Source organism: Petaurus breviceps, unplaced genomic scaffold (assembly GCF_028583685.1).
Source record: "Petaurus breviceps papuanus isolate PSGF00001 unplaced genomic scaffold, PetGlider_PUasm1.0 90594, whole genome shotgun sequence".
Lineage (NCBI taxonomy): Eukaryota > Metazoa > Chordata > Mammalia > Diprotodontia > Petauridae > Petaurus > Petaurus breviceps.
Genome location: NW_027187281.1, coordinates 2,319,682 through 2,344,205, shown reverse-complemented (window position 1 = coordinate 2,344,205; position 24,524 = coordinate 2,319,682). Strand labels below are relative to the sequence as shown.

Below are 24,524 nucleotides of genomic sequence, written 5' to 3'. Positions count from 1 at the left end.
TATGTTTAAAAGCCCAGTCATTCTTGATCCTTTCTCCTCTCTCCATCAAACTCAACCAACAAACATTTATGAAGTACCTCTTATGTGCCAGGCACAGTGCTAGACTTGGAGAACTGGCCCAAGATCCAGATGGTTGTCATATCAAATGATACTACCAGGCGGCAAAGTGGCGCAGTGAGTGAAGCCCCGGCCCCTGAGTTGGGAGGACCTGAGTTTGGTTCAGCCTCAGACACTTAACACAAAAAAACTAGCCATGTAACCTCGGGCAAGTTACTTAACCGAAATTGCCCTCCAAAAGGCAAAAAAAAAAAAAAAATCCTCCCTCCTTTCTACTACTAGTACCCTAGTTCAGACCTGTAGTGTCTCTTGCTTAAACAACTATAAGACTTTCTAACTGCTCTTTCCTTTCCAATCCATTTTCCACACCAAGGCAAAATAATCTTCCCAATACATATGTGATTCCCCTAATCAAAAGGCTTTAGGGGCCAAATAGTTGTCATTAAGACAAAGTACAAACTCCTTTTATCCTGGCATTTAAGATCTTCCATAATGTGATAGTTAGGCTAGAACCTACCTTCCAAATCCCTACCTGGGATATTATTCTTGTCCATCCTCCTGTACTGCTATCTTTCTCATCTTTCCAGTCTTGGTCTTACATGTCACCTCTAATTTTTAGATTTTTCTCACCTTGACTTCTACCAGTCAGTCAACAAACATTTATTAAGTATATACTAGATGCCAGGCACTATGTATACAAAAAAAGGGAAAAGACAGTCCTTGTCCTCAAGGAAGGGATGGGGAAGAAGACAACAAGCAAACAAGTAAGTACAAAGCAAACTATATATAGGATAAATAGGAAGTACACAAGAAAGGGAAAGTGTGAGAATTAAGAGGGGTTAAAAAAGTCTTCCTGTACAAGATGGGATTTTAGTTAAGACTTAAAGGAGACAGAAAAAAATGCCTGGAGCCAGGAGATCAATTATTTTATTCTATGAACAGCCAGGAGGTCAGTTGACATTGGATTGCAAAGTATGTGGTGAGGAATAAGGTGCAAGACAACTGGAAAGGTAGGAAGGGGCTAGGTCACAAAGGGCTCTGAATGCCAAAAAGGATTTTGTATCTAATCCTGGAGTCCACAGGAGTCACTCTTTGACAACTATTTGGCCCCTAAAGTGCAGAATTATTTCCTGACTTGTCATTATCATTTGTGTACATGCAAAGATCACCCTTCTGCCATCCAACCAATAAAGTTCAGGCTTCTGCTTACATTCAAGGCCATCCAAATCTGATGTTCTCCCTCCCCCACCTTTGTTTCATACTTCTTGCCATTTGCTTTATATTCTAGCCAAATGAGAAAATCCTTCACTTTCACAATAAACTGTTCCTTTTCCTCCCCCTGCTGTATTTCTACCTAACCTTCAAAAAGTTCAATTCAATTGTAATTTCGTCCAAGAAAGGGCTTCACTGATCTCCCAGAAGCAACACATGTTGTATACGGAAATATCTTTGGTTTGCTACAGACTAGACTTGAAACATAACTGACAATGATTAGTTGTATGACCCCAGACAACTTTGATAACTTTTAGCTTCGTGTTTCTTATCTAAAAAAGGAGGATATTACTTGCACTGCTTGTATATACTTCACAAGAAGCATGTAACTATGAATCATCTTCCCTCCCTGAGCCTCATGCACTAACATATGTTGTACAGTACACTTACATGTGAATATGCTTTATTGCCCTACCAGTTTGTAAGCTCTATTACAAAGAAAATGCAATTTCTAAATAGCACCTAGCATAGAGTCTGCACTCTAGAAGCACTTAATAAATTTCTGTAAGAATTAAATTCAATACCCCTGTGAAGAGAATGTTAGTTTCTCAAGAATTTATTTTCATTTAAAAAAAAATCAAGCCACCAACCTAAAAGTATTTATTAAATACTTACTATGAGCTGCTAGGCACTGTACTGGGTGCTAGGAATAAAAATCCAAAGAATAAAACAACCCCTACTGCACTGAAGACCCAACTGAGGTTGGGTAATTAAGCAATGTACTTTGTAAAGGGGAAGACAACAAGGAGAAAGAGGATGGGAGGGAGAGAGTGATAGAGAGAGATGAAAGAGAAAGGAAAAGAAAGGGAAGGAAGGAGAGAGACAGAGGGAAAGAGAGAGACATATAGAGTGAAACAGGATAGGGAGAGAGGGAGGGACAGAAGAAGAGAGAAAGATGGAAAGTGATTGAAATTAAATGCAAGCAAGTTTGGGAAGGAAGGCACTACAAGTTGAATGTACCACAAAAGGATTCCCATAAAAGATCCTGCCTGACTTGTATCTTAAAGGAATAGAGGAACTCTATGAGGCAGAAGTAAGGAGCCAAGTGCATTTCAGACATGTGGATTCAGCCAATGCAAAAAAGAGGAGGTAAAGTTGTGAGAGTTCACTTTGGTTGGACTGCAGAATGAAGATGGGAGAGTAATGTCTAATGAGGACTGAAAAGACAGGTTGGGGGCCATGTTATGCAGGGCTTTAAAAGCTTAACAGGAGTTTATATTTTATCCTAAAGGCAAAAGAAAGTCACTGGAGACTGAGTAAGAGAGTCACAAATTAGTTCTGAATTTATGAAAGATAACTCCATCAGTGTGTACAGGATCTCCCCACTGAAGTAGGAGAGAAAGGAAGTAGGAAGAGCAATTAGGAGCTGTTGTCTGAACTACTGTGGTAGCTGTATTAGGACAAAGAAGAGGTTGGATTGGAGAAATGTGAAGATAGAAATGAAAAAAAAATTGGTAACTGATTGGTATGTAGGGTAAGAGGGGTGAAGCATACAGGATAATACCAAGGTTCTAAATGGATGGCTGTGCTTTTGCCAGAAATGTGGAAGTGTAGAAGAGGAAAGGGTTTTGGGGAAAGATTATATGTTCAGTTTCAGACATGCTGAATCTGACGTCTTCCAGAAATTGCGTCTGGGGGGTGGAGTCAAGATGGCGGAGTAGAAGCAGGACTGCCCCGCAGCTCCGGCTTCCACCTTACCCAATCCATGTAAAAAGGGGACTCTGAACAAACTTTGGAGCTGCAAAACTCACGAAATGACACAGAGAAGCTAACCTCCTGCTGAGAACAACCTGGCAGACTGGCAGGAATCAACCAACACAGCGCTCTGGGAGCCGAGCCCAGCCCCATGCCAAGGCTTTAGCCCCAGGGCAGGCCTGACCAGCCGCCGGCCTGAGGGGCTCCAGATCAGCAGCAGCTGTAGCCGTTTCCAGATTTATCAACACAGAGAGGCAAAGGACAAAGTGAGAGGTCAGTGCAGTCCGGACTTTGGGACCCAGTAACTGGGAGTGTGTAAGCCGCTGAGACACTGGCATAGCCAGCCAGCTCCATGTGGCAGTTTCAGCTCCTGCCTGCAGAGTGTAGGGGGACCAAGCAACCAGTCTGAGGGGTAATAGCTCTTGCTTTAACCTGCTTGGATCTGGATTGCAGTCTAGGGTGGAAGTCCTGGGGTTTGTGTCCAGCTTGCCAGAGCGTGTGGAGACCTCAGAGAAGGCACCCATCTAATATCTCTGGCAGCTGAGAAAACCCCAGTGTTTGGGACGAAAGCTCCCCTGTCTGGTGGCAGAGTCGTACTGTGGCAAAAAGCCCAGGGGTCAAGTGACTGAGGGGCGACATGACCAGGCAAAGGAAACAAAGCAGACAGAAGATTCCAACATTAGACTCCTATTTTGGGGTCAAAAAGGAGCAAAGCATGGAATAGGAGGAAGACAGTGAAGTCAGAACTCCTGCACCAAAAGCTTCAAAGGAAAATACGAGCTGGTTACAGGCTATAGAGGACCTTAAGAAGCAGAGGAAAAATTGGGAAGACAAATGAGAATGATTCAAGAAAATGACGAAATGAGAGTCAACAGCCTGAGGAAAATAATACCTTAAAAAATAGACTAACTCAAATGGCAAAAGAGGCTCAAAAAGGCAATGAGGAGAAGAATGCCTTAAAAAGCCAAATTTGCCAGATGGAAAAAGAATCTCAAAAGCTCACTGAGGAGAATCACTGCTTCAGAATTAGACTAGAGCAAATGGAAGCTAATGACTTTATAAGAAATCAAGATGCTGTTAAACAGATCCAAACAAATGAAAGAATAGAAGGCAATGTGAAATATCTCATGGGAAAAACCACTGACCTGGAAAATAGATCCAGGAGAGATAATTTAAAAATTATTGGACTACCTGAAAGCCATGATCAAAGAAAGAACCTAGAAATCATCCTCCAGGAAGTTCTCAAAGAAAACTGCTCTGGTGTTTTAGAACCAGAGGGCAAAATAGAGGTTGAAAGAATCCACTGATCACCCGCTGAAAAAGATCCCAAAAAGAAAACTCCTAGGAATATTATAGTCAGGTTCCGGAATTCCCAGATTAAGGAGAGAATATTACAAGCAGCCAGGAAGAAACAATTTGAATATTGTGGAAACATAATCAGGATAACCCAGGATCTGGCAGCTTCTACACTGAGGGATCGAAGGGCTTGGAATATGATATTCTGGAGGTCAAAGGAGCTGTGATTAAAACCAAGAGTCACCTACTCAGCAAAACTGAGTATCATGTTTCAGGGGACAATATGGTCATTCAGTGGAATAGAGGACTTTCAAGCATTCTTGATGAAAAAACCAGAGTTGAATAGAAAATTTGACATTCAGATACAAGAAATAAGAGAAGCATGAGAAGGTAAACAGGGAAAAGAAATCATAAGGAACTTATCAAAGTTGAACTATTAACATCCTACATGGAAAAACAATAATTGTAACTGATGAAACTTTTCTCAGTAGTTGAAGGGAATAGAAATATATATATGTATATATATATATATATATGTCTATATATGAGAGTATATGGCATATGAATACATATGTGAATGTGTATATATGTTTACAGGTATACATAGATAGAGGGCACAGGACCAATTTAACAGGAAGGGATGATACTTAAAAGCTGAAATTAAGAGGTGAGAGAGGAATATAATGAGAGGAGATGGGGAGAGAGATAATGGGGTAAACTATCTTATACAGAAGAGGCAAGGGAAAATGGTTACAATGGAGGGGAAGAATAGGAAGGCAAAAGGGAATGGGTCAACCTTATTCTCATTAAATTTGGCTTGAGGAGGGAATGACATACACACTAAATAGGGTATCTCACCCTCCAGGAGAGTAGGGGGGGAATGATGGAAGGGAGGGCAGGCTGGGGGGGAGGGAAGTTGGAAGCACCCACTTTTGAAAAGGGACGTGATCAAAGCAGAGAATAGAATAAATGGGAGGTGGGATAGGAGGGAGGGAAATATCGTTAGTCTTTTACAATATATTTACTATGTTATTGTTTTGCATTAGCCACACATGTACAACCTATACTGAACTGCTTATCTTCCCAGTAAAGGTGAGTGACAAGGGAGGAAGGGAATGAATCTGGAATTCAAAGTTTTACAATCAAATATTCAAATATATATATATATATACTATTATTAATACTATTTTACATGTAATTGGGAAATAAGATATACAGGCACTGGGGCATAGAGATCCACTGGAAACGTCGAAAGGGGTATGGGAGAAAATATGGGAGAGAGCAGATTGGAGGAGGGGATATCCTGTTGGACTGCTATTTTGGGGCAGTAGGCAGGGGAAAAATGGGGAGAAAATTTGTAACTCAAAATCTGGTGGAAATGAATCATGTAAATCAGAAGTTAACAAAGCATTTGGAAAAAAAATAACAAAAAAAAAGCTGGCCTTACATTTTGAGTCACCTTCATATAAGCAAAAGCAATGTCTCTTTATCTGATGTATTTTGCAATATTATGAAAAACGTACAATTGAATTTAACCTTTCACTAATTCAATGGGAGGTAAAATAATTTAGTGACATATATCAAAATTTAGACCTGGGGGTGTTTTTGTTTTTGAGCTATATTGTTAAAATGTAAATGATCTTGGTTTTTCCATTATTTAAAAAAAAACCCTTTTTTGTACACGTGTTTGTTTTCTATGTTTTAATGTAAAGAAGTAAAAGTTTGACAACCTAAAAAAATTAAAAAAAAGAAATTGAGTCTGAAAAGTCCAAGAGGCAAATGGTGATGCAAGACTAAAGGAGAAATATGCCCCTGATAGCTAATGAGGTTACAAGATAGACTGTGTAGAAGAGAAGAAGATGACTTAGGACATAACCTTGGGGGACACTCACAGTTAAGTATATGAATGAGCTAGAAAAATAGAATAAGAGCAAGTAGCAAGTAGTCAGAAAGGAAGGAGGAGGACCAGCAGAGTGTCATAAAAGCCCAGAGAAAATATTCAAGAGGGTAGAGTGGTCAACAGTGTCAAATGCAGGAGATTAAACCTAAAAGAATTAGGACTAAAATTAAGTTTGGCAATTGAGAAATCACTTCTTAACTCTGGAGAGAGAAGTTTTAGTTGAAGCCAGGTCAGAGGCCAGATTACAAAGGTCTGAGGAGTAGCTAGTGTGTGAGATGAGAGGCACTGGAAACAATGTGTATAGACTTCTTTTTCAAAGAGTTTGGCTGAAAACAAGGATTGATACAGGTTTTTCTTGATAAACTAAGACAAGGATTTCAGCTGAGAATGGAGGGCAGAGAGATATGAGAGGTTTTGAATAGCTTCTTCAGGAAGTCAGATAGGGAATTAATTAGTGAGGAGTAAAAGGACTGACCTACTGCAGTGAAGACTCAATTAAGGTTGGATAATATGAATTTATAAGATATCCAGTTAGTATGGTTGAGACTTCCTCCAGTGGGGTTCAGTTGTTTGTGATTAGAAGTAATCCAGGACTCAGGAAGAGAAGAGCAGCAACTAAACAAGAGGGCAAGAGATTCAAGAGCAGAGGACAGAAAAAAAAAAGCTGAAATAACTACTGGGTTGAGTGAGAATAAAGTGAAGTCAAAGCAAAGATAATGGTATGAGAAAGTATTCCTTTTAACAACAGTAGGTACTCAAGACTGGAATTGACTGAAATAGAATTTTGGGTCCTTTTTAGCTCTAAAATTATGGTATTCATTTTCTCTTTAAAAACATTACTTATAGGGGTGGCTTGGTGGCGCAGTGAATAGAGCACCTGTCCTGGAGTCAGGAGGACCTGAGTTCAAATCCAGACTGACACTTAACACTTACTAGCAGTGTGACATTGGGTAAGTCACTTAATCCCAATTGCCCTGCCTTCCCCCCTTCAAAAAAGCAAAAAACAAAAAAATAAAAACATTACTCATATTAAAATAAAGTCAGACTATTCCCTTAGACCTGAGTTATGGCAAAAAAAAAAGAACTATTAAAAAACTTACTGAAGAGAAAGATACAGGTTCTAGGTAAGTGAACATCATTAACCTTTCCCCATCAGTTTAGAAAATAGCACCAAAAATTAGCTGACTTTAAATACACCAAGTCTTACCTCCACATTCTTCTATTATTTCAGCTATTGCACTAGCTTCATCACCAGCCATTATCAGGATGTTTTTCAGACCATCTAGAACCACCTGAACCACCTGAGAGTCTTTTACTGACAGTAAGTTACAGAATGGTGGTATTACATTCTTCTGTACAAGGTATTCAACCTAAAAAGAAGAGGAAAAATTTGTTACTTTTTAAATATACATAAAAATCTTTTTTTCCCCAAGGAGCTCAAGTAATTAAATACTGAATTTAAGAAAATAATTTCTAAAACAGCAAAGAAGGTGTATTTGCATATCTTAAAGAACAACTTAAAATAATTTGATAACTATTTCATGCAGCCACTTAGTACCTGATCTTTTCGCCCACTTATCGTCAAGTTGCTGATTGCCCAAGCAGCTTCTTTTTGGGTTCCAAAGTCCCCCTGAGAATTAAAAAACAAATAAAAAATGTACTGTTTACTAAGAAGCTTTAGTTGTATTGTATCAGAAATTTTATTTAAAAATTTTTATCGGTATCCTCTGTTTTTACATTATCTACACTTCCTTCCCCAAAAGCCTGTGTCAGATACTTTAAATTAGTTCAACTCATAATATGACTGACCTTAGCCAGCTGGTGTATGATCATGGGGATTAATCCAGCATCTATTACAGCTTGTACTTGTTGCTGATTTCCTGCTGTTATATTGGAAAGGAACCAAACTGCTTCCTATAATTGGACAAAATAAAGATAAAATTTTTTTTTAACATAAGTTGAATTTAAATAAAACACATTAAGATAAATGAACAAAATCACATTACAGGTACTGACTAAACAAAGCACGTGACTTATAAAAAAAACTTCACTGATAATACTAGGATCCTATTAACAAACTAGCATTTTCACATTTTTAAAGTCAGGAAGAATAAAAAACATTGAAACTAATAAACCTAGTGAATCTAAACCTAAACATAGCATTCATGGTGGCATTACATTTGAATTTCTTCCAGACATTATATTTAGTTCAAAAAAACTTTCAAAAGTAACAGTTAGTTAATTTTTACCACTAAAAATATTTATGTGGCTAATGTCTGGGGCCTAAGAGTATTCAGTATTAAATCTAAGAAAGACAACTTCTTGAGATCCTGAGTAACTTTTTGTAATAGTCGTGTACCTGCAATAGCGTGAGAGATCAAGCTGACCAACAGAACCAGCAAAATCCAAAACCCTCAGACAATATCAAGAATTAACAGTCTCATCCAAGGTAAGCAAGAGATTTTCAGTCAGTACTCAACAGAGATTGCTCACACAAAGTGGCTAATAGGGAAGAACCAGAACATAGATATACTAAAGGGTGCTGTAATATATTCTCTTCAGAGATGTGTAAAATCTGATCATTTTACTGTTTTGATCTGGACTGAAAAACAAAAAATTCAATGAAGTATACAGACTTGGTAGTGATGAGAATGTTATAATGAGGAAAAATGTGGAGCTAAGAAAGGACCTAGAGACATGTGACTTGGATATCCAGACAAAGTTAGTCTGAAATCAAAAAGTAGGGTAGAAGAATGAGCAAGCAAAAAAAGAATCCCACCATAAAATGCTTATCATGGTAACAGGGACACTCTACACACAAACACAGAAGAGAATGACTGCTAAATATCCACAAGCAAAGCCTCAAAGAAAAACAGCCTGGGAACAAATTCAATTACAATTCCTGGAAGACCTAACGCAAGAGTTTTTTAAAAAGTTCAAAATGATTTTTATAAATGAAATAAGAAATCTAGAGGAAAAAGCTGTAAAAGAACTGCAAAGTATAGAACCAAGAACAGGAAAGGGAATACACAGCTTGGAACAACAGGTACAAAACTTTGCCCAAGCAACAAGCTCCCTGAAAATTAAAATGGACCAAACAGAAGATACTAGGAGTCAACAGAAAATACTAAAACAAAATCAAAAGACTGAGAAGAAAAAAAATTTCAGAATCACTGGACTACCTAAAAGCCATGAATGAAAAAAGTGTCTAGATATCATATTTTAAGAAGTCTTGAAAGAAAACTGCTCAGATCTTTTAGAACCACAGGGCAAAGAAAGAATCCATTGGTAACCTCCTTGAAAGAAACCTCCAAATGAAAATTCCCAGAAACATTCTAGCCCAAATCCAGAGTTTTCAGGTCAAAGAGAAAAAATGCCTCAAGCAGCCAGAAAGAAAAAATTCAAGAAACAAAGAGGCACAGTTGGGATTGTATGTGATTTAGCACCTACTACTATAAAAGAATGGAAAGCTTGAAAGGATGGAAACAAGGTACTTATTAAAGTACTACAATGTGCCAGGTACTATGTTAAGTACTTAACAAATATCTCATCTGACTCAATCTGGAAGGCAGGGCTATTGTTAATCCTATCTTATCATTTCCAGTCGAGGAAACTGAAGTAGTCCGAATGACTTTCCAAAGACTACTGAGCTATTAAGTGTCTGAAACTGGATCTGAACCTAGGTCTTCTTGATTCCAGGTTCAGTACTGGTCCCTCCTTCCAGGTTCACTGCCAGTTGGCAAAAGAAACAGGCTTACAGTCAAGAATAACTTGCCCAGTAAAAATGAGTTTAATTGTATAGGAGAAAAAAAATACCTTTAATGAAAGCAAATTTTTCAATATTCCTAATAAAAAAACTAGAGTTGTATAAAGCTTTAAAGGTCAAACATAGGAGTTAAGAGATACATAAGAAGGTAAAAACAAATGAAAAATGATGAAGGAGTAAACAAGGATAAACTGCTTACATTCTAATACAGGGAGAGCATATGTGTGTCCCTTCTGAACCCTATCATCATCAGGAGTCACAGGGAGTCTAATCAGACAGGGGGCGTGGGAGTGGTTCTGTTATATCTTGATTATCTTAAAAGAAGAATACTCTGGGAGGGGGCGGCTAGGTAGCACTGCTGCACCGCCCCCCCTCCCTCCCCCAGTCAGGAGGACCCAGGTTTGGCCTCAGACACTTAACACCCACACAAAAAAACTAGCTATGTAACCTTGGGCAAGTTACTTAATCCCAATTGCTCTCCAAAAGGCAAAAAAAAAAAAAAGACTACACTGGGGTGAGGGGGAAAGGAAGGTTAGGACAAATCTAATTAGGGGGCATAAGTAGAAGTCAATGAAAAGAAAAGGGGAAGAAACAGTGGGGGTAGTAGGGAATGGTTGACACCTGAATGCTTATCTGAACTGATCAAAGGAGGGAAGAATACATACACTATAGGGTATAAAAATAGGAGTAAAAGAAGAGTAAGTAAAATTAGATGGGGGTAGGGGAAATTAAGGGAAGGATTAATCCTTAGTAAAATAGACTAAGGATGTGCAAAAATATTTATTCCTCTGAAGCGACAAAGAACGGGATTCTCAGGGAGGGCTCATTAATTGGGGACTGGTTATTATAAAAATATGATGGTATACTATTGTGCTGTAAGAAATGGTGAAGGGAATGGTTTTAGAGAAATCCAGGGAGACTTGTAGGAACTAATATAGAGTAAAGTGAGCAGAATCAGGTGAATAATTTAGATAATAACAAAAGTACAGTAAAAACAAACTTTTATTTTATTTTTTAAAGAAATTGGGGTTAAGTAACTTGCTTAAGGTTACACGACCAGTTATTTCTGGGTGTGGTGCTAAGTATCTGAACCCAGATTCAATCCCCAGGTCATCCCGACATTGGGGCCAGTGCTCTAACTCGCTGAGCCACCTGGCCACCCCTAAGCAATTGGGGTTGAGTAACTTGCTCAATGTTACACGGCCAGGTGTTTCTGGGTGGGTGCTAAGTGTCTGAGTCCAGACTCGATCCCCAGGTCATCCCGACACTGGGGCCAATGCTCTTACTCGCTGTGCTACCTGGCTGCCCCTAAAAACAAACTTTTAAAGACAGCATGACACTCAACCCTGATGCAGAGAACAAAGACTCAGAGAACAGAATGATACAGCTATAGCTATATGCTTAGATTTAGATGTCTACATTTTTTTCCTTTTAGTCATGGTCAACATAGAAATCTGTTTTGAATTTGGAATTTGCTTGAATTAAACCATTAAAGTTTGTTATCAGGTTTGGTTTTTCTTCCATTTGTAATTGGGGGGTGGAAAGGAAAGGCAGGAAGGAGAGAGGACAGATTCCTGATTGAAAATAAATGAATGAATGAACAACTAGGTGAGTACTGGTCCCTACTTTTTATCAAACTAGCTATGTTAATGGCAACAAAAAAAACTGTCCTGATCAAAGCACTGCTTTACCTGATATCATGTTAGTCATATACACAGAAAAATTTGAAACAAAATGAATTCAGAGGTCATTGTAATTTTTTTATTAGCTGAAAATAATAAAGAGAGAAAAATGTAATAGGAAAATTCTACTACATACCTTATTTATCTTCTCTTTTGGGTGAGAGAGGAGATTTGGGAAGTGTGAAAGAACATCACAGTTGAGTACAACTTGCGTCTGCTCATCAGTGCCTGTCACTATGTTGCCCACTGCTCTCAGAGCTGCTGTCTATAATGGCAGGAGGGGAAATAAATTTTTGTTCCTTAAAGAACATTAATTTTTTCTTTAAGTAATCTCGTTGAACTTGAGAATATTGAGAACTCAAGAGAGATATGTCTAATACTTTATTTTAACCAAAAGCTAGATATGTGTTTCTGAATTTTTAAATGAAGTTATGTTAGTCAATAAGTATTTATTAAACATCTACTAAGTGCCACACACATAATAAGTGCTGGCAACACAAAAGGTCTCTGACCTCAGAAGCAAATAATCTAATGCTTGTGAAAAGAATATAGATTAAAAAAACACCAAATAAGCAATGTAATAGAAAAAAAAGATTTAAGAGTGGAATGAAGAGAAAACCTGAAGGACTCTTTCTTTACTGTTTAATAATAGCATCTTGATCTACTGAAGTTATATTCTTCCTTAAGACAATTCTATCTTGATATTAATCTATTTCGTCATTTTTCCTACATTCATAACACTAGCTGAGAACAATATGACTCCTCTTGTGCTTTCAAGAACTTTGGCTTTATCAAACACTAGATAACTATGGTCATTTACTACTGTGTCTGGTAAACCAAAACTATTCCATTAATCCACTATTCTATTTCTTAGCTAGTAGGAGATAGTTTTGATGATTGCTGCTTTATGATATACTTTATCTAGTAAGGCTAGGTCACCTTGCTTTGCATTTTTTTCATTAATTCTTTTGATATTCTCAATCTTTTGTTCTGCCAGATTAATTTTATTATTTTTTTCTGGCTCTATAAAATAATTTTTGGTAGTCTGATTGGTATGGCACTGAATAAGTAAATTAATTTAGGTAGAATTGTCATTTTTATTATATTGGCTCAGCCTACCCATAAGCAATTAATATTTTTTCAATTGTTTAGATGTCTTTATTTTTGTGAAAAGTGTTTTATAATTGTGTTCGTATAGTTTGTAGGTTTATCTTGGCAGGTAGATGCCCAAATATTTTATACTGTCTGCAGTTATTTTAACTGGAATTTCTCTTTGTACCTCTTGCTGGTGGGCTTTGTTGGTAATATATAGAAATGCTGGTGATTTATATGGATTTATTTTATATCCTGCAACTTTACCAAAGTTGTTATTTCAAGTAGTTTCTTAGTTGATTCACTAGGATTCTCTAAGTATACCACCATATAATCTAGAAAGAGTGTTAGTTTTGTTTCTTCACTGCCTATTGTAAATCCCTCAGTTTATTTTTCTTCTTATTGCTATAGCCCACATTTCTAGTACAATATTGAACAAGAATGGTGATAATGAACATCCTTGCTTCACCCCTGATCTTACTGGAAATGCTTCTAGTTTATTGCCATTACATATAATATTTGTTGATGGTTTTTAGATAGATACCAGCATACATTTATTCCTATGTTCCCTAGTGTTTTTATTTGGGATGGATACTGTATTTTGTTAAAAGCTTTTTCAGCATCTTTTGAGATAAATATATTATTTCTGTTAGCTTTGTTATTGAAATGGTCAATTATGCTGATAGTTTTCCTAATATTGAACCAAGCCTGCATTCCTGGTATAAATTCCACCTGGTCATAGTGTATGATCCTGGTGATATATTGCTGTAATCTCCTTGCTTGTATTTTATTTAAAATTTCTGCAACAATATTCACTAGGGAAATTGGTCTAAAGTTTTCTTTCTGTTTTGTCTTTTCCTGGTTTAGGTATCAGCACTATATTTGTGTCAAAAAAGGAATTTGGTAGGATTCCTTTATGTATTTTCCCAAAGAGTTTATATAGTATTGGAGTCAATTGTTCTTTCTCCTTTGGTAGGATTCACTTGTTAATCCATCTGACCCTAGGGTTTAGGGAGTTCACTGATGGCTAGTTCAATTTCTTTTTCTTTTTTTTGAAAAAAAATTTTTTTTTAAAGCAATCGGGATTAAGTAACTTGCTCAAGGTTACATGGCCAGTTGTTTCTGGGTGTGGTGCTGAGTATCTGAGCCCAGGATTAGATCCAGGTCATCATGACACTGGAGCCGGTGCTCTTACTCGCTGTGCTACCTGGCTGCCCCTCAATTTCTTTTTCTAAAACTGGGTTATTTAAATATTTTATTTCCTCTTCTGTTAATCTGGGCAATTTATATTTTTGTAAATATTCATCTATTTAACTTACTGACTTATTTACTTCTGTAAAGCTATCACCTATGTGACTGGATAAAAAGGCAATGACCCCTAAAATGTTTCTCCATCTTCTCACAATTGTTCACTTCTGTCACACTGCCTGATACCCCATGAATCATCAATTCATTTGGGTCAAGGACCTTTTCATTCTAAAACTCAAAATCCTTGAGAGGATTAGTAGGTCATTAATAATTCATACCTTGGTGTAAATTAGTTTAAATAGAATGATTTCTTCTTTTTCCTGACTGTTATAAAGTACAATGAGGGAATAAATGTTCTGATTAAGGGGAGAAGGAAAAAGGTAATCTGGGACAATGAGTTATAGAAGGAGGACAAACCTGGATAAGGGGACCAAGATAGGGGAGTCTGAGCTGCAAGAAGACCCATCTTTGAAAAGCTGGGTGCCTGAATTCAGGGAAAAATGAACAGTGAATGGGAAGAGGGCTTGCAAAAAGGTCACATCTACTGTGGGACACCTAGGGCTAATTCTGAACTATCCCCCTTTCTGGAAACCAGTTGGGAAGATAAGCATTACCCATTACCCATATTTGAGCTCGTAATGTTATTTGACCCTTCCTGATTTTTTTTAACTTGCTAACTAACTGAATTCCAGCTCATTATACTGACATTTTATCTTGCTCTGCCTTAAGTATGGTGGTGGAAGTGCGACTTGAGCTAATTTCTGTAGTTTAAAAAAAAAAAACTGTCAACCCTGGGATAAACAGCACATAAGAAACTGCCCCTTCCCAACTTGCTGCCTTACTCCAGGTTAGTATCTCATTTCTCATTCCCAATTCTCCTGTGGCAGAAAACGCATTTTATGAAGATACATATGGAAGTCCTTGGATAGTTTAAAGGAACTAGTCTGGGGTTAGCTCTTAATGACAAATAGATTGAGGGTATGCTGTATACAGTCATACAAGCTGGCACATTAGAAAAATTCTGACTTCTTTTGTTTCTTCTATGGAACCAAACATAAAGCTAAATATCACATTTCTATTTGATTTCTAGTTAACTAAGAAATTAAGTTATTTCAATATTCTGGCTAACTTAAATTTTAATTGTACAATCCTCAATATTGTTTTGAAAAAAAAATCAAGTTCCAGATGTTCATAATAAATTTATACTGTATAATTAAAATCATGTGGAATGAAAAGTAAAACAGATCCAAATAAGAAAATCAATCACAAATGAACAACATTAAAAAAATATTTGTTTCAAACAACTCTAATACTTTAGGGATCCATATTTTCATCAGTGTCAGTACTCCCGCTTTAACAAGATTGCCCTTAGTGGACAGTCTTTTAAAAATTCCTGTGGGTGAAAAAAAACATCTGATGAAATAGTTAACCATCTCATGATGAAATGTGAAGCTGTTACTTAGTTGTGCAGATTTTTGGAAATGACAGGCCTACACCAATACCTGAAGCCTTTCTAGAATGCTGAAATCTGTCAGTCTGATCTCTACTAGCAGAGCCTTTAAGAACTTAGGTTTTTTTTTCTCCATACATTTTTGACATAGGACCTTAAGAAAGGCTCAAACTTTCACACATATTAAAATAGTTCATTACATTAAGCTAAGTTTTTGCAATAAAATCTTAATGAATGTTTTTTGGTAGAAACAATGGAAATTTATGCCAGTTTAAAATCAACAGGATTCTGTGTTTATAAGAAAATGGAACAATACTTACTTGAACTTTAACTTCCTGATGGCTCAGGAGAGGCACAAGAAATGGCACAACTCCTGAATCAATCACCATTTGAATCTGTTCATTACCTCCATCAGTTAGGTAGGACAAAGCCCAAACAGTGTCCACGAGAATCTATAGGAAGCAACAGTAATTAAAAAAATAACCATTTTGCATACTAATTTGAACATTTCATATACACAAAACATTAGATGGTGATAGAAAAAGTAGACATGTCAAGATTTGCTTCAGGATTACAAATGCCTGATTACCTGTGATTTTTTTCTATCAAATAGCAGGTATCATTCACTCAGTCATCATCTTCCAGCCTTTAAGATGGATCTCCATCCTAATTCCCTCACTTTTACATCAGAGAAGCAAGTGTCAAGTTTATCAGAATGGAAAATTGCTTTTTTTTTTCCCTCCTTCTGTCTGGTTATTACTTGAAATACAGATATTTATAATGTCACTGGCTCTTCTGAATGGAAATCTGTAGCAGCTATCCCGTCTAACTTTACGATTTATGAACTGCTTACTACTTTGTTTCTTTTATCAAGTCAAAGATATTTTTTACATGCACACACACACCAAGGAAGATACAGAAAGCAAGGCTGGGCACCTTGATCTTTCATTTAATAAAAAATGAGGCCAAAGGTTTTTTCTGTTCTCTGTTCTCCTTTACTCTCTTAAACCTTTCATAGGGCCTTCAATAGGAGAAAAATGTTCTAACCAAAGGTTAACTCATAAAACCTTTTTCATTTTAACCATTTCTGATGGAAATGATATCATCTCACTGTTATCAATGGGTCTATCGTCACCAACTTACAGTCTGAAGATTCTGACGTTCACCTCTTGCTCTCTAATTATAACCAGGAACAGAACTGAATGGTTATAGCACCAGGAGAAAACTATATAAACAAGCATCTGCATAAAATGAAGTCAATATACCTGGTTCCTAACAGAGGATAAACTGGTCTTTAAGGATATTACCTTTACTTTCAAGTCAATGGCTTTCTAAAAGTCTGAGGTTGCTATTAAGTTTGACCACAGGATATAAGGGGTATTACCTGAAAACTATGCATTTCATAGCCCTTGCAGCCTGGTCTAACTTTCTCACTTAAATCCTTGGGTACCTTGAAACTCTAACCTTCCTTGGCTTCCATGACACTATGCTCTTCTTATTCTCTTGGTCTTACTGCTTTCTATCTCCTTTGCTTGTTCCTGTTCTCCCACTTGACTCTGTTCTTCTTCCCTAGGGGGCATTAACATGTAACAATGGCAAGTTGAATTAGTTTCCTAAACTGGTCTGAAGTGTCATAGTTTTGCATACTATTTTTACCCTTCTAATGCCTCATTCTGAAATGTCCACTGCAAGACATTAAATTTGCCCACTGGAAGATACACACAGCTCAGTCAACTGCATTTACTCATGAAAATCTTTTGCTTTTTTCAAATAATCCCTGTGTAAAAGACAAAAGTACCCTTTCATCTTTTCACAACAGAAAGTCTGCAATACATATTATAGAGTGAGTCCAGAAACAGACCTAGTTAGTTCTGCTGCCTGTTTATACTACTGTCTTGGCTGTAGTACTCTGCTGTATTCAATTCAATGCACATTTATTAAAACACCTAATGTGAGGAAGACACCGCTAGGAATATAGAAAAGTAATATTCTCTGCCTTAAGCAGTCACTATAATTATAGGATTCTACAAGTGGAAGGCCTGATAAATTGCTTGAGGAGGAAATTAAGACACAGAAAAGTAAAATGACTTGCCTAAAATCATACTGCTATGTGTTTGAACTGAAGTCTCCTGGATGTCCTTTCCTTTATGTTAGGTAAATACGCCTCTCCATATTATACTTTCACCATGCACCCTGTGACTACATATAGAGATGCCTTATGAGGATATCAAAGTATGATTTACTTTGCCCTTTAATCCAATTCTGCCCCAGAGATCAGAGGGCTCTCCTTTGATTGAGAGGCTACCAGCATAAGTCAATACAAACCTTTAATGCTACTGAGGTGTTACTTTTCTTACCATCTCATCATACTATTGCTCCCTAATTCTCCATTACAGAATTTCTGTTGCTTATTGACTCTTCTAACCTATATATCATTGTCCCTTCCAGTCCTTAAGTAGCTGCTGCTATCTCCCCTCTCACTTTTCTCTAGTGTTTTTAAACTATTGTGACAGATAGCTTTTGTATCCAGAGAGTCAATGAGAGAACTTCTTTCTGAACATCCAACTGACCATATACAGAATGTCTTTTATAGTATCTTTGGATTCTCAGTTCTTCTTGGCTGTTTTAATCAATCTTAATTACTTGATTCCTGCTTCTTTATTGCCAAAGATTCTTACTTTATTATTTTTAGGTATGGAGCTATTCCAAATGCTTTAAGGTACTGGAAGGCTGACTTCTGAATAAATGAGGGATTATTGTGCTTTACAAATCCTTTATACACTACATGCTGATGACTCTATCCCAAAACATATATAGCAGCAGATACGAAAGAGACTATGGGTCCTATGCAGAGTCAATGTTAAAAATTAACAAATTCTATGTGAAAACTGATACTATATAAAGGTAGGGAATTCTATATGCAACCAAAGATCTTTATCATGAAATCTAAATAGCTAAAAACAAATGCTTTTATTTATTTTATCTTTGTTATTATAGCTTTGTTATTGCAATTTCTATAATAGACCAATAAAGGGTACAATAATAGATGAAATAGAATAATACCATAATGAAGAATGACAAAATATATTCTTTGGAAAGCTAAATGATAATGTATATGAAAATGGTACAGAAAAGTATCAATCATCTATGTACCATATCCATTGAAAAACAATGAATTTCTAGAGCAATTCTATCTTACATCAGGATTGTAGCCATGCTAACTGCAACCTGACCCATTTATACTGAACTAGCAATGCAAAAGATGAGAAGAGTGAAGCAGTCTATGGGCAGTAAACTAAAGTTGAATAGGACTGGAAGTAATATAAATGTTACGAAAACTCAACAGAGATCAGTTCAAGCATAAGAGCAGATTATTAACTGCTAGCATTCATGTCAATCTGACATGAAATCATCAGAAATGGATGGCTAATTTTGATCTTGTATTGAATGGGCAACTTCAAAACGACAAGGAATCAAGTGAGAGATAACAAGTCTGACTTGGAATGTAGCCAGTAAAAAAAATTATACACATACTCTACGTGGTACGGAAGGGAACGTAGCTTAGCCATGAGCTTTTACTGTGAAGTTAGTAAATGTGGCTGTATCATTAGCAGGGTCATCTTTGACCAAAAAAAAAATAATAATATGAAACAGTTAAGTTTGTAAGCACTTTAGTAGTATGGCAAACAATCACCTATTGTTAATAACCATGAACAAAAACAAATGTATTTCAAAACGTGTAATCACCAGAAGCTGGGATAAGGAATAACAAAAAGCACAAACAAAAGAAGGCTGATAAACATTTACATTTGTTGCCAAGGTTGTCTTATAGGACATCAAAAACAAATGTTTGGGGGTAAAACAGAAAAAAATGTTTGTTGAACTGAAAAAGAAAAACAAACCACAGTGATTTCTACCCTAGATAGTGCAATGATGAGCTTATTATTTAAAAGATAGAATTAATTATGTTGTAATGTCAACTTCTAATTATTCTCATAACTATCACAAACAGTTTTTCAGAAATAATTTCCTCTCAGAGCCCATATCCAGATGTGCAGGAGGGAAAATTGAAACAGCCCCTCCCTGTGGTAAAGTTCCTTTCTGTTCAACTAATAAATTACTCATTTTGATTATTCACAATAATGATCCCAATTCATTGAGAGCAAATTATTAAAAATTAATAGCATGCGAAGGACTGACAGTGGCGAGAAAAGTGGTCCAAAATAGATAGCCATTAACTAAATTATAACCTGAACTCTAAATTTAATATTTAGAATTAACACATTAGTTTATAGAAGCTGTATTTTTGCTTTCAGGAATACTGCTGGTTATAAAATCACAGCACTGTTATATTGGGAAAGCTATAACAGATTCAGTTGGCTCCTTTTACAGATACTGAAGCAAAACCTGAAGGAGATTTTAAGTAAGGAAAATGGACAAAGTGGAGTACATTCAGAGGAAGGTAGTCAGGATGGTCATGAGCTCGGGGATGTTTGGTCTGCACAAGATGGACTGGACTTAATTTGCTTGGTGCCAGAAGAAATAACAAGGAATAGTGAGTGGAAGAAGTTACTGAGGTAAATTCAGGTCTGATGCATGGAAAAAATTCCTAACAATTAGAACTATCCAAAGGTTGAATGGACCACCTGTGTAGGTTTCTCATTATTGGGATAAATACTTGTTAGTAATTTTGTAGAGAGATTCTTAGTAAAGGAAATGGGTTGTACTAAATGGCCTCAAGTTTTTTTTTAACTTAATAACTATGAAAAAAACTTGCTCAAGGTCACTTCTTTAAAATGGTTTCAAATGTCTTATTTGAATAGTCAGGAATGCAATCTCCAATTATTCCTATGAGAATAATTCCAATAGGAAGAAAAATCTATTTCATGACTGATTTTTAGGAATGAATTGCAGTTAAAAGCAATATACTTTGTTTAGTGGGGAACAAAAGATTTAACTTTTTAATATAATACCATTTTTGTATTTAATGTGTTTTAGAGCCCACTAAGTATGTTTATATACATTATTTCACCAGAACCTCAAATTAATACTATGGGATAAACAGGTTAGGTATTTTTACTTCTGTACTGCATATGAGGAAATGGAGGTATGGAGAAGTTGCTCAAGTTTACACCAAGTTGAGTGATAGGGACAGAACCCCAACCATATCCTCTAATTCTTAGTCTAGGTTGCTTTCCACCAGATCACACTGGCATCAGAAGGGTCTTACTGTATCACATTAGATAAAATCAGTAGGTGTGGTTATCTTCTTGTTGTCTGGATGGAATGGTACCATCGGCTGATCAAAGAAATTGCAACTCTGGATATGCATAATCTAAACCTATTGTTAAACCACTGCTTCCAACCTCTTACCTCGTTTATATCTTTGAACATAGTTTGTTCACTTGATTTTACTAACCTATTGCTTTGCCAGAGTCTGTGACTGCTTGGATATTGCTGCTTAGCAGATTCCTGAGCTAATACTATTGCTATAAAAACCTGTCCTTGTTTTTATGACATGGTCATCTTCTGTCTAGTTGGTCTATATAATAACTACATAATGTTGAAAAGTTTATTCCTCTACCTCTTGGCATCTGTTTACCTGGTCTAACCTGAGGTCCCTTGTTTCTGCTGGAGCCTTTCCACCGTATGTGGAAGCAGGAAGGAGAGACAGAAAACACTGAAGAAAGATAATCAGGTAAAGTCAGGATTATCTTGCTTTCCCTCCCCTCCCCATTAAGTTCTTTTCTCAACAGTTTTATTTTATTTTTTCTTTCTGGTCAAAACTCATGCCTTTATTTCTTTGGGGAACCCCTGGGGTGGAATCTTGCAGACTCACAAAGTCAGGTTAAATTACTTGTTTGTAGTTATAAAGCTAGTGTGAAACAAAGGCAAGACTGGAACCCAGGTCTTCTTGATGCCATGGCTGTTCTGATCACTATACCATATTTCACTTTTGACCATATTTCTTCTCCTATTTTATTTAGGCATCATCAATAATTATTTTTTTAGGCCAAGATTAGATTTAAGGATTCCTGACAGTGAAAAAAAGTACCTCATAAGTGGGTAATAAGTATGCCTGAAATTGTCATGTACCCCAAATAAAACACCAAGTGGAGTATTTATACATAGGAAATCAAGAACTGACACATATTTCAATAATTCTTCAAGGTTACACAAAACAATTTTTTCTCAGCAACCTTGTGTAAGGAGTTTCTTTTGTGGAAATTCCCTCCCCCAATGCGAAGCAATAGTTCCTCTGTAACTTGGAGCATTTTTTTATATTGTTTTCTCTATCTTGTCCAGGCTGGAAGTATAGTAGCCACTCACAGACTTACTGCTAATACTGACAGGCATGGAAACTTTAACCTGCTTTGCTTTTCTGACTTGGGCTGGCCAGCCTTTCCTCTGTTCCTAGAGGCCCACCATATTTATGCTGGATTTAGCATAGACACCTAATTGACTTTGGTTTTACTGCCAATCAGGACGGGATTATAAAACTACAACTACATCTACTACCAGGACATAATCAAATCTGCTCAGAGAATGATTTTACAGTACCCAGCCTATAGCAGGGTAGAAATGTCAGAACTGAAGAGGAAATTTATCAAGTTTCTTACTTCCTTTAAGGTTATTTAACATTTTTATTTATTGGCTTTAGGAATATTCTAAGATCACATATTATTTCCAAAACAGAGAAATTAAATTTACTTAAACTTTAGTCAGCAAAATAAATGATCTGCCTGAGTAACAACCTTCATATTTAAAATTTTATTCTCTAATCTTCAATTCTTGCCTTAAATAATATTCTAGTATTAAAACATGATAAGCTGTTGGTCGTCCAACCAGTCCATGTTAGTCCATCCAAGATTAATATTTATGCTGTATAGGCAGTCTAGAACATAAGCCCATTAAAATCATAATCCTATTTTTGAATAACAGCTATATTGCTGAAGCTTAATAAACATAATCAAAACTTTGCCTGACATATGTTACAAACTAAGAGGATCCTAGAGGCCATATAATACTCCTCCCATCTCAATTAAGAAATCCCACAGCTTAGTTTAGCCTCAGTTTCACTTACATTGATATCTGTATGGTATATGAGGACACACAATGCTGGTAGAATCTGAGAAAAAAAAAGATAAAAGATTCATCAACTTAAATACTAGCTGTCTGATTTCTTAAAACATCAGCAAATTCAATTTTTTAGAGTGGTAAACTAAATGGATAGACAGAAATAAATGTATCTCCTCTAGTAGAAAATGATCATCTCAGAAAACTAAAAGAAGAAATTTTAAGTTTCATTTACATAATCCAACTATTCTGTGCTAGTAATAAAATCGACCTGAAGGAGAAAGAAGAAAAACATTTTATGAAATAGTGCTTCACGGCATACATGACAAATAGAAGAATGACACTGAAGATGAAAAACTTTTTTGTAGCTATGTATGAAAAGCTGGATTTAAAGTGTCAATATTTGGGCTCCCCAAGCAGACCAAAGTTTTACTTTATTAACCACTTGTTTGTGAAGAACAGGGTTTATCATGAAGTCTGTGCAAAAAATACACACAATTTTATTTACTTTTATAAAACTTAGATCTTCCAATACTGGTCTTGTATATTTCACTTTTTAAAAAACAAGAATGCATTAAAATTTTTTCCACAGCAATAAAAAGCTTATCAAATTCTGGTTGTTCTTGATTAAAGATGTGCATTAAAAATAACATTATGCCAGTCAAATGACAAATGAATAAATGCTAAATATTAATTAAAAAATAAATCATTGGGGCGGCCAGGTAGCACAGCAAGTAAGAGCACCGGCTCCAGTGTTGAGAAGACCTGGAGATGGAATCCCAGGCTCAGACACTTAGCACCCACCCAGAAACACCTGGCCGTGTAACCTTGAGCAAGTTACTTAACCCCAATTGCTTAGGGGCGGCCAGGTGGCTCAGCGAGTAAGAGTACCGGCTCCAGTGTTGGGACGACCTGGAGATCAAATCCCGGGCTCAGACACTCAGCACCACACCCAGAAATAACTGGCCATGTAACCTTGAGCAAGTTACTTAACCCCGATTGCTTTAAAAAAAAAACAAACAAACAAACAAATCAACCTGCAAATACACTGTTGTTTAAAAAATATGTAGATAAATCTGTATTCACTTAAGTAGGTTTAAATATACAGCATTTTATAGCTTACAAACACAATGACAACATCTCATGTGATCTTTATAACAATTTTGGCAGGCAGGAAGCACAGGTGTTATTGTCTCTATTTTGCAAATGAGACTAAATGGCTTGCCAAATGACACATGGCTTGTTAATGGATGAACAGAGATGTGAATAACTCTCCTAACTTTTTCATTGCACTATGGAGATTAATTTTTAATTCAAGATATAAGTCCTATAAAATTTTTTATTCTGAACTTGTATGTACCTAGGTAAAGGATCACATTAAGAGAGAAAATAATTTTATTACCTGCATAATTTGATATTGCAATTCAACACTAACAAGCTTTCTTTCTCTCCCTTTTAAAAGTTATGCTAAAGATGAATTAGGTATAATTCATTATACTTTTAAGCTATTAAAATAAGGCTCTATTAAAAAATGTAGATGAACCAAGAGTATCTTGTGTCTGCAATCAAATACTGATGCATGCAATTGTTCATTAAAATCTAAAGCATAAAGATGAGGAAAATATCTCAAATGGCAATTATAATTCTTTGTTTACCTCCTGTACTGTCTCCATTGGTGGTGGGGGATCCTTATTCCTGCAGAGATTGACTATAACCCATGTGACGTTCCGAAGGAAGGTGATGGGAATGGAAGGATTGATGAAGGACAGAAGAGGTTTGACAACTCCCAGTGATATGACATAATCTCTACATTGAGGACCATCACCTACAAAAATGAAAATCGATTTAAAAAAAAATTACATTCAAGATGGGAAACTCTGAAATGTGTGCAATGGCTTATGTTGATATTCTATGTTTCCTCACCTTTAATCTAAGAATGCACAACATATTTCTGTTCCTTCCCCTTCTGCTTTGGGGAACATACAATTT

General features: G+C 36.3%; 1 protein-coding gene across 1 annotated transcript in view; it reads right to left on the bottom strand.

Moving 5' to 3' along the window:
- KPNA3 (karyopherin subunit alpha 3) overlaps positions 1-24,524 on the bottom strand; it is a 108,081-nt gene that overhangs the window by 5,349 nt on the left and 78,208 nt on the right. Inside the window, exons 9-15 of the mRNA XM_069063621.1 lie at positions 24,191-24,360; positions 22,543-22,587; positions 15,779-15,910; positions 11,805-11,933; positions 8,030-8,134; positions 7,779-7,850; positions 7,428-7,590 (exon numbers count right to left, since the gene is read on the bottom strand). Coding sequence (XP_068919722.1) covers positions 7,428-7,590; positions 7,779-7,850; positions 8,030-8,134; positions 11,805-11,933; positions 15,779-15,910; positions 22,543-22,587; positions 24,191-24,360 — 816 coding nt within the window. The remainder of the gene's footprint in view (positions 1-7,427; positions 7,591-7,778; positions 7,851-8,029; positions 8,135-11,804; positions 11,934-15,778; positions 15,911-22,542; positions 22,588-24,190; positions 24,361-24,524) is intronic.